The sequence below is a fragment of the Leuciscus leuciscus genome, assembly GCF_965113295.1.
Source record: "Leuciscus leuciscus genome assembly, chromosome: 19".
NCBI classification, from domain to species: Eukaryota; Metazoa; Chordata; class Actinopteri; order Cypriniformes; family Leuciscidae; genus Leuciscus; species Leuciscus leuciscus.
In genome coordinates this window covers 5,258,541-5,275,308 of record NC_138743.1, presented here as the reverse complement: position 1 = coordinate 5,275,308, position 16,768 = coordinate 5,258,541, and the positions used below count along the sequence as shown (strand labels likewise).

Below are 16,768 nucleotides of genomic sequence, written 5' to 3'. Positions count from 1 at the left end.
ATACGGTAATTTCCAGAGAGTCGCGTGGTTATGACGCAATCGTTAGCCTATTATTACAAAAACTGCTTTTACGGGGCCATAACGTAAGATACAAGGTAATGGAGCCTTTTATACATTGTTGTGTTTCTTTAGAAATAAATGATGGACAAATGGAGTCTTTAAACACCTCGGATGTAAAGTTATTCGCTGTCAAGGTGACGCCAAAATGAATGGGAGTCAATGGAATGCTAACAGCAGGTGATGGCTTGTTAGCCAATGGCGGCCCTCGGGGGTGGTACGCTTTTTGAATGCTGGATTACCCCCCTGATAATCACAGCCCAATGGAGCAGATCAGACTCACATTCTGAATAGAATCTTGAGTATGACGACGTCAGGCTAACAGACTCAGCCTGAATGGATTTAGGTTCCCACTAGGTGGCAGACATGGCTAAGCAATGCTAGACATGATTACTTTGGAGCGTCTGGACTTGAAGAAGCCTCATATGGTGCTAAATAAGCTTAAAAGGTTAGTTCACCCCAAAATGAAAACATGACATTACTTGCTCACCCTCATGTTGTTTTAAAGCTGTATGATTTTCTTTCTTCTGTTGAACACACAATAGATACTTTAAAGAAGGTGACCAGACAGGTGACCAGACGTCCCAGTTTTCCGGGGAATAACAGATAATAAAAACTGAGATTTCAGTGATATTTTGACCACTAAAATAGGAAGTGTCTCCGGTTTCCATTTCAGAAATCTGGTTACCAGACAATTGACCGCACCTATTGGCTTCCAAAGTATTTTTTTTTCCTACAATGGAAGCCAATGGCTACCGTCAACTGTCTGGTTACAAACATTCTTCAAAATATCTTATTTTGTGTTCAACAGAAGAAAGAAACTCATACAGGTTTGAAACAAACATGAGGGTGAGTAACGTTTAATGAAGACAGCATTTTCATTTTGGGGTGAAATATCCCTTTAAGGCCTGTCCACACCAAAATCGGTAACTAACTACACTAGCGTTGCTGTATCAACACGAAAACATATATGATTGTTGAATTATGCCATTATAATTTGTACTTGAATTCTGTTTAACAATAATAATAATAACTAGAATGTACATTTCCTGAAGAAAATGTGAAGTGGTGCTTGCAGTGGCAAAATTCGCCACCCGGTTGCTAGGGTGTTGTACATGATTGCTTACGAGCCAACAACCATGTCTGTACGATGTTGTGGAGCTGAAATATGGCTTCTATATGTTGCAATATGGTTGCTAGGTAGCTCTAAATGGTTGCCAAGGTGTGGTTGCACAGTTACCATAATGATATTTACAGACTGGTTTCCCAACCGAAACAAACAAACACACCCCCATGTCTATACGATGTTCTGGTGCTGAGATATAGCCAATTCTTGTGTTTGTACGGTTGCTAGGGTACTCCAAATGGTTGTTAAGGTTTGTTTATACAGTTTATGGGGTAATATTTAAAGAGTATTTGCAAGTCTGGGTCAAAAAATGCCCAACTCTGTGTTTTTACAATGTTTTGTTGCTGAGATATGGCTTGTAAATGTTGTTCAATGGTTGCTAGGGGCCTGTAAATGGTTGCTAGGACGTGACTATGAAGTTGTTATGTCACTACTTATTGGCTGCTTGATAGGACGAATCAAAAGAGCCCAACCCCAAGCCTCTGAGACCTTCTGAGCCAAAGATATGATTTTACAAATTTTGTGCCAATGTTAAGTCTATGGGACATTTTTCGGCTAATTTTTTGCCCGCCAGACGAACATCGTAGACCCGATCGCTTACAAAAGTCATAGCACACCTCTCCTCAATAAACTGGTCGATTTGACACCTCATTCATGGGTCTACGAGAAACGGTGCGGGAGGAGTAACGTGCCGAAGTTTTGTCTTGGTGAATAGTAATCAACACTAGAATGTACATTTCCTTAAGAAAATGTGAAGTGGTGCTTGCAGTGGCAAAATTCACCACTGGGCAGATGCTAACACAAGTACCATGTTGTGATACCATGATATACCACGTTTTAGCATTATTTACCACGATTTACCATGTTTCTAAGATGATTTACTACGATTTACCACATTCCAGCATGATTTACTATGATTAACATGTTGTTAGAATAATGCTAGCATGATTAGCATGTTGTTAGCATGATGCTAGCATGATTAGCATGTTGCTAGCATGCTTTTAACAAGATGCTAGCATGATTAACATTTTGCTAGCATGTTTTTAGCTAGATGCTAACATGATTAGCATGTTGTTAACATTATGCTAGCTTGATTAGCATGTTGCTAGTATTATGTTAGCTTGATTAGCATGTTGGTAGCATGATGCTAGCATTATTAGCATGATGTTAGCTTGATTAGCATGATGCTAGCATGATGTTAGCTTGATTAGCATGTTGTTAGCATGATGCTAGCTTGATTAGCATGATGCTAGCATGATGCTAGCTTGATTAGCATGTTGCTAGCATGATGCTAGCTTGATTAGCATGTTGCTAGCATGATTAACATGTTGCTAGCATGTTTTTAACAAGATGCTGTTGCCAGGTGGTTGCTAGGGTGTTCTGGGTGGTTGCTATGGTGTTGCTAGGCAGTTGCTAAGGTGTTCTGGGTGGTTGCTAGGCAGTTGCTAGGGTATTATTGGTGGTTGCTAGGCAGTTGCTAGGGTATTCTTGGGGGTTGCTAGGGCGTTTGCTAGGTGGTTGCTAGGGTGTTCTGGGTGGTTGCTATGGTGTTGCTAGGCAGTTGCTATGGTATTCTGGGTGGATGCTAGGGCGTTGCTAAGCAGTTGCTATGGTGTTCTGGGTGGTTGCTAGGCAGTTGCTAGGTGTTCTGGGTGGTTGCTAGGCAGTTGCTAGGGTGTTCTGGGTGGTTGCTAGGGTATTTTTGGTGGTTACTAGAGCGTTTCTAGACGTTGCTAGGGTGTTCAGGGTGGTTGCTAAGGTATTTTTGTTAGTTGCTATGGTGTTACTAGGTGGTTGGTAGTTGTCAAAGATGGTTTCTATGGCGTTTTTATAGAGTTCTTAAAATCTTTAATAACGAGTGCCTTCAGTACGGCCTATGGCCCGAATAGGCACAAGCATGGAGCGATATCGCAAGGCTACGAGTGTGATATTGCTTTAAAAATGAGAAAAATACAAATAAATGTTTTTTATTGGTTTAGGGTGGTTGCTAGGGAGCTCTTAGTGGTTGCTAGGGGGCTGTAACTGGTTGCTAGGGTGTGGCTATGAAGATTTTAGGCCATTACTTATTGGTTGCTTGATAATATAAATCCTCTGAGGGAGAGAGAGAGGGAGAGACGCAGGGGTGTCAGGCCCTTTTGGAGTCTGTAGCCGTTTCTCAATGTCAAGGAAGGATCCTCGGAAGCCAGAATTTCGAGGATGCTACGTCATCGACATCCGTCGAAGGACTGTTCCAATGTCGAGGATCCTCGGAATTTCAACCAAGGACTGAGTCCTTCGTTCGAAAAATACCCATATACAGGAAAGGATGCATATGTGTAGCCTTCGCGCTCTTCGCGCTCTCAAATCACCCACAATCCTATGCGCGCAGCTTTGATATTTTTTTCAAAAAAATTCTAAATGTCGGACGTTAACGGAGTCGGAGCGTTAACGGCGCAATATGCTTTCAAATGTAAGTATATTTACGTTACCAAACATTTGTTTAAAAAAAACAAAACATCCATTATGTTATGGGTCAAATTGATCCGCACTGTTTAAACATACTTGACAGTCAAAGAATCAATATGATTAAAAAGGGGTTTATTGATTTAAAACCGATTATATTGCCTGAGTGAACAGAACTGCGTCCATAGCAACGCTCTGTTTTTCATTTTCACTGACGTAATGACGCAATGACGTGCACTTGCTAGCCTGTTCCAGAGCCGTTGAAAAACGTGTTCTCCGAATGCTAAAGAGGAGCCTCGCCTAGCCTCTGAAGGAAGTGACTTGGAAGGACCAGTCCTGCCAAGGAAGTATCCTTGACATTGAGAAACACCTTAGCTGTGTCTGAAACCGCTCACTCGTTCACTCATTCACTAATCCCTACATAGTGAATGGCAGTTGAGTGCACTACATCAACAAAGAGTGAACGAAAATGAGTGAGCGAATTCGGACGCTGACATAATTATCACGCGCCAGAGAGCTCGGACAATTTCGTCATAAACATTACTTACCCATCTTTGATATTTCCTTTTTTGGCTGTATGAATTGTATGTAACAACTATGTATTGGTCACGTTTATTGCGTTATTTGATTTAAAAAAAAAAACTTGCTTGTCATATTTATTTACTTTTTACATTTATATGTGAAAATAAAAGAGAACAAAACACTACACAACACATTTGTTTATTCAAATATAGATATAACGTTAAATAAATAAATAAATAAATAAATAAATAAATAAATAAATAAATACATACATACATACATACATACATACATACATACATAAATACATAACACTGTCCCAAAAAAAAAACCTCCGTTATTTAAACATTACTTTCATTACTTTCGCGGGGTTTCCAGTCAGTCAAATGATTGTTAAGTGTCCTTCAAATGATTGTTTTATATCTCGCGTGCGCCGTTGCCATGGTGACATTGTTGCCGTCCATCATATTTATTTTTCATTCGCGCTCTATCGCCTTATCGTGTTGGATTGTGGGTAATAGTGTCTCAGCAAGTGTACATCGGATGTACACTCGAATTCAGAGAGGATTGTGGGTAAAAGTAGTGAACGAATGTAGGGAATGATGTCGTTCACTCAGAATTCGGACACCACTACAAAATGGCCGACACCCTAAATAGTGCACTATATAGTGGATAGGGAGCGATTTCAGACACAGCTCTTGTGTGTGTGAAAACGTCGGTTTGGATTTGAATATTTTTAGAATGCCCAATGTTAAGTCAATGGGACTTTTTTGGCCGCTTTTTCGTCTGCTGTGCGAACATCGTACACCCGATCGCTTAGAAAAGTCATAGCATACCTCTCCTTAATGAGCCGGTCGATTTGACACCTCACTCAGGGGTCTGAGACAAACGGTGCTGGGCGAGTTACGCGCCAAACTTTGTGTGGAATAAGTATGAGCAATAACAATAGTGTTGCTTTGAAAAAGCACCACTAATAATAAAATGGCCTCACTACTAGCTCTTTATGCAAATAGAAGCAGACTGAACAGCTCATCTCCAGTGGATGAAGCACCATCTCACAAATAGAGAGACTCATCTGAGGCATGTTGTTTCAGTTTGAGATTAGTTTGAGCAAACTGTTTTTTGGGCTAAGGAAGGTGTAGGCTATGTGGTTTTTAGCAGTGTTCATCGCAATGGTAACTTGTGCTACATGGATAACCTGCTCCAGATCAGGCTTAGAGATCGCAAACCAAAACTGGACCAATCAGCTGTGTGCAAAATGGCATATGCAATAAAGCCACTCCCACTTAGTTATTCACTTGCATTGAAATGGTCAGATATTTTCTGTCAGCTGCCTTCTCAAGTTTTCGCTGCAGCAGCAGTGTTTATTCCTGCCCTGTAAATGTGTTTAAATTCATGACATTTTTGTAATGATCTCATCTTCAGTAGAGAAGTGAACTGATGCTCTGGATCAAACCCTGAGTTGACAAGGAACGTTTATATAGAGCATTGTGAGCCGACTAAACCTGATCTAAACCAGGTTAGAGTTGTGTTTACTCTAAACCTACTCTGAAACTCAGCAGGTGTTTCATTCTCCCTCTTCATTCTATAAACTGAATTTATACTTTGAGCTGAGCTTAATTATTTAAATAGTTCGTTGAGTCATCATTTACATTAGTTCATTTCCAACCTTTAACTGACACTTTACACAATAAGTTATGTATAAGAAAAAAAGGACACAAGATTCTGCCTGATTTCTTTTATTTATAGTTTTTCAGTTAACGACCATTTTGAGTTTTCAGAGTTTTGTTTAAAGCAGACATTTCCAAGCAAATTATTTTAAATGAAGGTACATGCAATATAATCACTGCGTACTGTATTTTAATATGACAGATCACACTGTTGTACAGTCTGCTTTACTCTGTGGTTCAGATTCAGGTCATGGGGAGATGAAGCGGCTCCAGAAGATGATGCTCTTGGTGGGGTTGTGCCGGATGAAGAAAAGGAAGGGATGGTCTGCAACGAAACTCTCTTCAATTTCTCTTTTCTTACGGAGAAAAACACCCTGGACATCTACATCACTGCCTCCAGCTGCCTCTGTGCCTTCCACGTTCACCTCCACAGAAGACTCATGCACCACTTTGGACAGCTTCATCTTTCCAGGTGCCATGCCAGATAAGTCACATTTATCACCAAACACATCAGTCATGCCCAGAGTCTTCAGGACCTTCTCTAGATCATATTTCTCCTGCAGCTTAAAGAGGGGTATTTCAACAGCCACCTTTGTAGGAATCATATTGTCCGGCTCAGTCCACTCCTGAAACTTCTCATAAGTGATTGAATCTACCAACTTAGAGGAAGGGGAGGAAAATAAGAGACAGACAGGGAGAGACTTTTAATTGTTTCCCATTTCATGTAATACCAAACCTACACAGCAATCCAAATTTTCATGTAGACTTTATCTTAATTATGACATTCCAAGTGAAGTAAAAGCAGTAAGGGAGGTTCAGTTGCTGTTCATATGACTGCCTGTTTTACCTTCGGTAGCCCATCGCTCTGGTTTGGGAGTATAATGAGCATGCTCAGAGCTTTATTCGTATAAGGGATCTCCAGAATCCGAGCTTCAGTGGGAAGTTGGTATTGTCTGTGTGGGATGTTACCCAGAGGAAATGTATTCTTCTGACCCATCATTGGCCAATTTACTCCTTTGTTCTGACATTTAAAACACAGACAGATTGGACATTAGTGATGCTGATGTGTTATCTGTGCTGATGTCTCACTTCCTTTACAAAAAATAAGTGTACTTCAAGATTGTTTTTTTTTTTAAGTATACTAAAGTATATTTTTAAGTAAACTATATAAGTATCCTAATATCAATGTAATAGTAGTAAACTTGTAGGTGTACTATTTCAATGCTACTTGGGAATAAATTGGCTCACTTTTTAGTGTATAAAAGTATACTTTTAAGTACACTTTAAGTGTAACAGTAGTAACTTTGAGAACACAACTAGTTTACATCCAGGTTTTTTGTTTGTACTGCAACTATACTACAAGTAAAATTAGAGGTGTACAGAGTTTACTAGTCAAATACTTGTAGCACATTTTTTTAGCTTATGAAAGGACACTTTGAGGTATACTCTCAGTAAACTACTAGTTTAGTAGTTTTATACTGCAAGTATATGTGTACGTTTTCTTTAAATTAACTTAACATCATACTTAAAGTTGACTATTTATATATAATTTTTGCTGTACTATTGTTGTACTATTATTCTATACTATTATTTTTTATACTTGAAATATAAAAATGCAAAAAAGGTCTGGACTCTAAAAATTGTTTTAAGTTCAAGACGGAGATAAAAACGATTAGAAAAAAATTCTAACATCATGCATTTATTTTATTTTTTTAAACACTTGAATGAGGGAAAGTTTAATACTTAAAAAAAGCAACAAAAAGCTGAGAAAATCACGTTTTTGTCAAAGATTACACATCTGGATCAGATTTAGAACGATGATCAAAACAAGCGAGTAGATTGCTTCCATCGTCCTATACCTCATTCTGGGTCGACATTTTAAACGGTAATGCTTACACGTAACAGGTAAGGTTAGGCAGTTTTGATTTATTTGCTGAATTCAAATTTTTAGTTTAAAAGAAGTATACTAATAGCACATTTTTTGTAAGGGTTACACAGAGAGAGGCCAGATGAGCTGATAAAAACACTAGCACTAAAGCAAGGCACAAGAGATCATGCTTTACAGTGATTCGCCACTGGTTGCACAGCAGTTTAGATGTGGATCATCTAGTTTTAGCGTTTTTCTATTTTTAGCAGACAAAGCTGAATTGTCTTGATAAAGCTACCTTGTTCGTGGAAACAAGTGTGAAGGACTTGTCCCACTTATCCTTGAAGTGCACTGCGCTGATTAGAACAAGACTCGTGTCATTAGACACATCTCCTTGATCCAACAAATTCTTGATTTGATCTAAAAAAGAAAGAAAAAAAAATCCATCAGAAGAGTGAGAAATTATGAGAAAGTGGTCTAGACTATAGTCTAATAGTTAAAAAAACAAATAAACAAAAATTGAATTACTCCCGGTCTTTTTCTCCACCCAGTTGTTGATTTTTTGTCTCGCAGCATCAGGATTTGTCTTGAAGTCAGCATTCCTCACGCTGGCGAAACACCACTCCTCACACATGTCAAGGAAATCCTAACATCATCAATAGGAAGAGAGGGAACATGGCAGCATAGAATTAAAATAACATCAGTGTTCTGATCCAGGCATCTCACTGAATGACGCATTACTTTACTGTAGATTTCAGGAAGTAAATTAACCATTTGCTGTGCTTTCTCAACCAACTCACGTCATAAAAATCTAGTGTGCTTTCTCCAAACATGCGGTTCACCAGCTGCAGGCTTCTGTTCTTCCCTCCTTTGTAGAGCTCCTCATACAGATCGTGGTACATAATTTTCATTTTGCCAAAGTGGAGGGTCTTAATAGAAACATAACAGGATATTGTTTAAAATTAAGTGAAATGTATTCAGAGAATTTGATACTGTGAAGTTAGAAGTGTTTTGAAGAAAGCATTGCAAGCATTAAAGGGGACCTATTATACAAAATTCACTTTTACATGGTGTTTGAACATACTTGTGTCCGCTGTGTGTTACACAACCACCCTATAATTGTAAAAATCCACCCACTCCTTTGTTATATTTCCCATAAATCATAAACAGTGTCTCAACATTAGTTGTTTGTATTTTCTAGCCCCATCCACGACTGGTGACGGAATCTGCCCTGTTAGCTTAAATTCTCGCTAGAGCAGCTAGTGGAAACACAAGAATGTCTCAGCTATGTGATGAACAATATCAAGCGTAGCATCAGTTCTGGCAGGTCACGTTAGTCAAGCTCGCATCAGCTTTCTCTCAGCTGATCCACGTCTATTTTTAGGAATACAACGCCTATCACTGTATTCATATACAAGCTCTTTCAGTATTATCAACAGCTATCGCGTTTCTCAGGAGCTAATTACCCTCCTCCATTCCCAGCTCCTCCTCTTGTCCAGTCCGGTTTTGGCATTCTGATTCCCCTTTGAATCAGATTAAATTTCGAATTGTGTTGTACATTAAAATCTCGAATTAATGATATCTGCAATACATTCATGTTGGTTCTGTTGTTTACCCTGAGGGGGGTTATTGCTGCTCTCCCTGCTCTTATCTATGATAGGCTGCATGGATGCGCAGGGAGTTCTTGCCCAGAACAGAACCATACTGAGTAGAACAATCAGGGAACAGCCACGTCTGCAACTCCATATGAGCTCCACCACCTCGGGGTGGAGTCTCCCTTCCCTGGGCTTCAGCCCCTGCCTCGACAGGATGTCTGCTCCCTGAATCTGGTGTCCAGGGATGTAGAGCCTGAGTCATCATCACCAAGTGATTAAGTGCCAGGTGAGATGGTGACCCGTCCACCGAGTGACCATTAATGATCGCTCCCCAGCCCGTGAGGGAAGGATCCGTCGTAAGCTCAGGACCCTGAGACAAGAACCAAGGCTTCTTCCACATAACTAGGGCACGTAAACATCACCACGTGACCCTGATTATGCGAAAGGGGTTGCCCCTCAGGGAAAACCCTTTTGTCCTGAGCCACCACTGCAAGGGCCTCATGTACAACAGCCCAAAAAGGTATCACATTGGACGCTGCTGCCATCAGACCCAACAGTCTCTGAAACTGTGTCACAGTGAGTGACTGGCCTAGCTTTATTCTTTTCACAGTCGATAGGACAGACTCTATGCGTGCCGGTGAGAGGCATGCCTGCATCGACATGGAGTCCAAAACCACGCCTAGAAAAGTGGTCCTCTGTAGTGGAAAAAGCACACTCTTTTTGGGGTTTAGTTGTAACCCCAACTCTTTCATGTGGACGAAATGACATCTCGATGCCGAACCGCCAACTGATGCGACTGAGCCAGAATCAACCAATCATCGATGTAGTCCATGATGCGAATACCCTGCAGGCGCAGAGGCAGAGCTGCATCTACAATACGCATTTCGTGAAAATGTGGGGTGACAGTACTAGGCCGAATGGAAGAACTCGATATTGGTATGCTTTGCCCCTAAAAGAAAACCTTAAGAACTTCCTGTGACATGGAAGGATGGATATATGGAAGTATGCGTCCTCGGATCTGATCTGTGGCACGATTTGTCTCAAGGTTAACATTTTGAATTTTAGCTGCATGACTGACTCGTTCAGAATTCGCAGATCCAAAATGGGACGCAACCCCCCATCCTTCTTTGGAACTATGAAATACCAACTGTAGAACCCGGTTTCCCTGCTGGAGGGCTGTACATGTTCTATGGCCCCTTTCTCCAACAGGATTTTCACTTCTTGTTCCATTACCAGAACCTGCTTGGGGCCCACAACGGGGTATAGGACCCCCATAAACCTAGGCGGGCGAGACCCAAAGTACCCTTTTCTATGGTCTGCAGGACCCAATGAGAAAATTTGGCAGTAGCTTCCACGCTGCCAAAAATTCTACTAGTGGTGCCAGCCTCTCGAGACTGGCTTCTGGTTTTTGTTGTGCAATCAGCCTGACGCCCTGTAACTACGAACTGGCAGGGAACGATCTAACTGACTGCTCTAGGACCCTACTTGGAGGGGGCGGGCATCCCAGGACCACTACATTTCCGGGTGGATCCTGAGATATGTGCTCGCAAAACACCAAAACACACGAGGTGGCGGGGTTGGCAAAACTGTTCACTGAGGGCAGCGAAGGGAAGCGGGCACTGTATAATGAGGTGTTAACCGCTTTACTTCCGAAGAGTCAGGCCAAAGAGGGCAGTCCACAGCCTACTTGGAAATAATGACCATCCTCAGATCCGTCTTACCCCTTGTAGGCTGCGATTGAGAGCGCCAGCCCGACCCTCAGTCTTTTAGTGGAGCTCGGGAGCAGATGATCTGCTTCTGCTTCAAAAAAATCTACTAAAAGAATCAGTCTCTCAAGACTGGTCTAGGTGTTACTCGAGCGACCAATTCGGTGCCCTGAAGCGGCAAACCGGCAGGGAACAGCCGAACTGATTGGTCTGAGACCCTCCTCAGAGGGGGCAAGCATCCCAGTGCCACTACGTTTCCAGGCGGACACTGAGATATGGGCTCACCGGAGACCACTGCGTCCCGAAGCACACAAGGTGGCGAGGTTGGCAGAACAGCCCCCTGAGGGCACCGAAGGGAAATGGGCACCGTATAATGAGGTTTTAACCACTTCCCCCCAGAGGGGACTGCCCTCTCTTCGCTGAAGCCTGTTTTCGAGATAATGACTGTCCTCAGATCTGTCTTATCCCAAGACGACTATGGCTGAGACTATTAAAGGAACCAGCCTCTTGAGACTGGTCTCTAGTATAGCTTGAGAAGCCAATCCAGTGTCCTGAAACGAATGACCGGCAGGAAACAACCGAACTGACGGTTAATTTTTGATTTCATCCAAATTAAATGCAGCAGATATCAATCATATAGAAAACTTGGTCTGAATGAAAGGATGAATTTATTATTTGAATACATCTATTTTCAAAGCTAGAAAACCATTTCATTTAATTTCTCAAAATTAAATATGATAATCCACACAAAAAGAACCATAAATAATAGTTTGCAAACAAACATAATTAGTTTGCACACAATCATAAGAGAAAGAGAAAAAGGGAAATTCCCGTCTGCTCAGTTTCCTGTGCAAATATTGCAGACCCATAATCTACACATCTAGTGATCTGAGCCATTAGATTCTTATTGCAGAGATGCAGACCTATAATCTACGTGCTGCCTCAGCAAACGCGCAATCTGAGCAGAGACTGTAAAAAAAATGGACGTAGTGTCCGTGACGTCACCCGTAGGTTTCTGAAGAGCATTTTTAGAGCTAAAAGTGGGCGGAGCCAGCCTTCGCCATCTTGGCAGTGCGTCACTCCTGGATAACAGAAAATGGGCAAAGAGGTGGGACGTGGGTGGAGCTGAAGTGCCTGGTTGCTGAAACCACGCCCGCCTAGCTCGATGTGATCGAGTTTGCTCAGGATAAGGAGCTAATGCTATATGCTACTGGCCTCTCAAATCGGTCAAACTATAGATATTACCTAAGAAGTTCAAGTAAATGTGCTAGAAATCCGTGCTCATTCAAGGACGTGCATCTATTGCATTGGACGGAGAGAAAGCACTGACACCTGCAGGATTTCATCTGACCGTACTTTTTATTTAACACAAAAAATTTAAATAAGCATATATAGTCTATTTGTTCCGTGAGAGCAACGGTCCCGCAGAACGAGTGTAGTATAGCCTACAGACGTTTTTAAATCTGTACTCCAAAAAGCAACTTAATTGTCAGACATCCATGAGTGCATGATCCCAGTGGGAAACAACTGAAAAACAGCGCTGGTTGTTCTCTCGATACTCAACAACGACGGAATCCAACGGCGTGGGCGAAGGTATAATGCGTGTAGGTATTACATTTTATGAAATAATCCCGAAAAAAGTTAAAAACACAGCAGAGATACCAAGTTCAGCAGCTGGGATTAGCTGAGGTAGTAATGTGACGGCTAACAGACAGCAGACAAACGGCTTGTAGTGACAGCAGCGGCAATCCACCTGTCACTCAAGTGGCCACGCCCTTAATTATGCAGAAATTTAAGGCTTAATATAATTTAAAGGGATGAGTTATACCCATTATATGAGATATATAATATGCTTATGGACAAACAACAATAAATAGACAGAGACAGTTTCACACAGAGCGCTTGCTGAAGACACAGAAGCTGACAATGTTTGGTCTGGGTGCGCTTTAGCTTCCTGCCATGACGTCACCTGCCTGTACGCAAATGGACTGATTTCACAAGTGCTTTGATGCAATACCAGTAGGCTTTTTGAGACTTTTGGGAGGCAGTAATGAACCTCATAATCAATCACTGTTTAAAAAACAGGTATTGTTAAATGGTGTTGATATTAAAGACAGTAGATGTAATAATACATTTTTTCAGATGCCTGATTCATTGCCCTGCAACACTTTGAAAATGAACATTTTGAAAATTTTAATTGGAGATTGATTTGGACTTATAATAACAAATATTGTATCAATAATAAAGTTTATAAAATATACTTTAAAATTATACATAACATGTATCCAACAAACCAGTTCCTAAAAAGGTATAAGAATGACCTTTCTGAATCTTGTGTATTTTGTAAAAAGGATACTGAAACTATTTTGCATTTTTTCTTTGAATGTATGTATGTGAAATTTTTTTTGGATTGATGTGGAATATTTATTTAATATGTTAAGTGGAATCAAAATTCACATAGAGAAAAAGGATGTTTTTTTTATTTTTTATTATGACAAAAAAGATATAGACAAGAATCACGTTTTTATGTTAAATCTGATTATATTATTTTATATACACAAATGTAAATGGTCTGAAAGGATTCCTAACATTTACCATTTTAAGGCTGATATGAAGATTTACTTTGAAACATTGCAAGGACTCTCAAACCGCAAAGCAACCAGAACTATGGTCATCTATAAAAAATAAAAAAAATCCTTATTTTAATTATATATATACCTCCTCTCCGATATGTCTTATTTTTTTCTTTTCTTATTTTCCTTAATGTGTGAGTTGACTGTTTAGCATCTTTGATATAAATGTTACCTGTAATGTTCCTCATATCTTATGATGCTCTGGATTCATTTTGAACCTTATATGTGAAATATGTGTATACTGTATTATTCAATGTATAATTTTTGAAACAATAATACAATATATATATAAAAAAAATATTTCACAAGTGCTTCACGACGCAATCACGCAGTGCGTTCCCACAACGTCGATCAACGCAACTCGAGTTCCCTTGAAAGGGAATAAAATGTTCTGTTGTTAGCAGTGTCAATGAACACAGTGTTATTCCGATCCACTGTGCTACTTTTCCATTGCTTTCACAGCCTCTTGCACAGGAAATGGTGTTCTAAAAATGCAGCACTCAAGTTAAAAGAAGTTTAAACTTTTTAAAAAATGCATCTCGACATCTTGTGTTTTCAACTGCCCATGCGTTTTTAGAGCATTCATAAAGCATTCATAAACATGAGATGAGAGTTTATAGAGCTATTTGGAGGCTTGAGCTCCCCTTATACATCTGTTCGGCAGTTTCGCCACTGGCACCCAGGACGACCAGGCCCAATGCAGAGGAGATGCTCAGGGGTGAGAATAACTAACACATTGTCTGTGTTGCCCTTACAGAGCACTTTTAACATGTCAATGGAGAATTTTGAGTTTGCCAAAATCACAGGTTCAATTACTTGATCCATTTCGTTTACAGCCTAGAATGAAGGAAGACCAGCACAGAAAACAGTATAGAAGTAGAGGAAAGAAAATATCAGAAAACAAAGTGTACATCCTGTTCAAGCCACGGACAAGCAATGTTAATATTACCTGATGTGCTCTCCTTATATGTGAAAAGTCAGATTCTGAATTTTTTTTATAAAATCAGAACAACAGAACAGCCCAAAACTCTTTAGCTTTAAAAAAGCACTGACATTTTTTCCTGGTGAAAAAAATTTAGTGAAAATGTTTTCAATAATACTGCCTTGAATATATATATTTTTTTATCAGTTAACCTCAAACGTTGTGAAGACGCCCCTCGTATCAAGGAGAGATCGAATCATCGCTTTCTTTATCGGTAAGTATTTCAGAAGCTCATGAATTTTAACTACAACAGTAGTTGTAATAACATATGATATACATGTATGGTGCAAAATGCTTCACAAAAACATTTGACTTAAGATGGTAATTTTATATCTTCTGCTTTACTATGTCAGTAGGAAATTATGAATTTAAGGTTCACCTGATCAATTTTAACATTCCTTTTGCAAACAGTGTAATAATCCAATGAGATTTTTATTCAATGATAAAAACAGATTACTGCACTTCGTTTGTATGGAGGGATTACACTGTTTGCAAAATGAATGTTAAAATTTATCAGGTGAACCTTAAATTCACATGAACACCCAAATGTTCAAATGTTTCTAGAAAAATTCCTGTCCTCAGCTCTCTCTACATTCATTGAATCTTGCCAGGGCTGGACTGGGACCAAAAATCAGCCCTAGCATTTTGGCCCAGACTGGCCCAATACATATCATCATAAACACCACCCATCTTTACTCGCCCTTGAATATGTATACCAACTCCTACTCCTCTTAAAACCACTAAGGCCATGTAATGAGTAAGCAGGTATGAGTGAGAGTTGACTATTAAAAACTTCAAAAAAATTACACTGTATACTCCACAGTGATGAATCCTAAAACAAGCTATAAGTTGCATTGGCATAATAGCACATATGAAATGGATGGAATAAATAATGAACTAAACAAGAATACTGCCAGTTGACTCACTGTTATTGTTGATGAATGGTGGTTAACAAAATAATGTTCTCAATTTCAACAAGACAAAGTATCAGAGACATAAAAAAAAAGTTTTAGCTCAGCAGGGTAGACATAAAAGAACAAGCTTAAAGATCTGGTAATTGTCTTAGACAGTTGTGCACAATTTGTAAACTAGCCGCTCTGACGAAATACTGAGACGTTACAGCGTGCAATTATTTTATTGTAGTGTTATCACCATAATACATAATGTAATTCCAAACAGCTAGTTTGTCCACCACTTGTGTTTTTGGCTCAGTTTTATCAAGAGATAATGGGTTCCTACACTCATGTTTTGATGCAGTTCTGCTTATTGCAGGCTCTACACTCCCTCCCTAATCTCTCTCCCTCTCGTTATCCTGCTCACTGTGCTGCCACAACCAACACTATCATCATCAGGAGGGGTGGCAAAGCTTTTACTTAGAATTTTTCCGATAGATCCGCCCCTGCATGTCTGATGATGATAGTGTTGGTTGTGGCAGCACCGGCACAAATATTTGCATGTATATACTGTATTTATATTTATACATCATTTATATTATGTATAAATATAAATATTTTGTATATAAATAACAAATTTTTCTTAAATATATACATGTGTGTATTTATATATACAAAATAATTATATACAGTACACACATCGCGATTAATTGTTGCCCAGCGCTAAATATAGTATTCTAATATTGAAATAAAATATTATTATTATATTATTATCATATTATTACATTTAGTTGACTACATCTTTGCATTTTTAACTAGATATTTTCTTGCAGAGTTTCACACAGCTCATTTTATGGTAGAACATGGGTGTCCAATCCTGCTCCTGGAGGGCTACCGTCCTGCAGAGTTTAGCTCCAACCCTGATCAAACACACCTGAAAAGTCTACCTAAAGTCTTAAGGGTTACTTAGAAAATTATAAGTTGTGTCATAAATCACATTACATGATTGACTCTACGTCCTGCTTGTTTTCGTTTAGTGATGAAAGTCTTTGACCCAAGAGTTGAAAACGAGACAAATGTGCTCCATAGTCAGAGCCAATCAAACACAACACCGCAATTCAAGATGGCAAAACCACAGACTAAGTTGATCTTGTGACGAGAGCAGAAGCTGTTGTAGTCACCCTGTGTGAGTGTTTACGACAAAATAACGTAATGAGCCCAAGATGTGTTTGGATTCATTAGAGATCCATGAGTCTGTTTTACTGAGCATGGTGA

At 39.7% G+C, this 16,768-nt stretch overlaps 1 protein-coding gene across 2 annotated transcripts in view; it reads right to left on the bottom strand.

Moving 5' to 3' along the window:
* Positions 1 to 5,990: 5,990 nt before the first annotated feature.
* The window catches only part of LOC309482628 (leukocyte elastase inhibitor-like), a 49,838-nt gene continuing 39,060 nt past the window's right edge, over positions 5,991 to 16,768 (bottom strand). The window contains exons 2-7 of one of the 2 annotated variants that reach the window (XM_082148095.1): positions 14,267 to 14,455; positions 8,485 to 8,617; positions 8,213 to 8,330; positions 7,983 to 8,104; positions 6,665 to 6,838; positions 5,991 to 6,476 (exon numbers count right to left, since the gene is read on the bottom strand). In XM_082148095.1, the coding sequence (XP_082004221.1) occupies positions 6,066 to 6,476; positions 6,665 to 6,838; positions 7,983 to 8,104; positions 8,213 to 8,330; positions 8,485 to 8,617; positions 14,267 to 14,271 (963 nt within the window). In that variant the 5' untranslated portion in view covers positions 14,272 to 14,455 and the 3' untranslated portion in view covers positions 5,991 to 6,065. The remainder of the gene's footprint in view (positions 6,477 to 6,664; positions 6,839 to 7,982; positions 8,105 to 8,212; positions 8,331 to 8,484; positions 8,618 to 14,266; positions 14,456 to 16,768) is intronic. The other variant, XM_082148094.1, reaches the window with a different exon arrangement.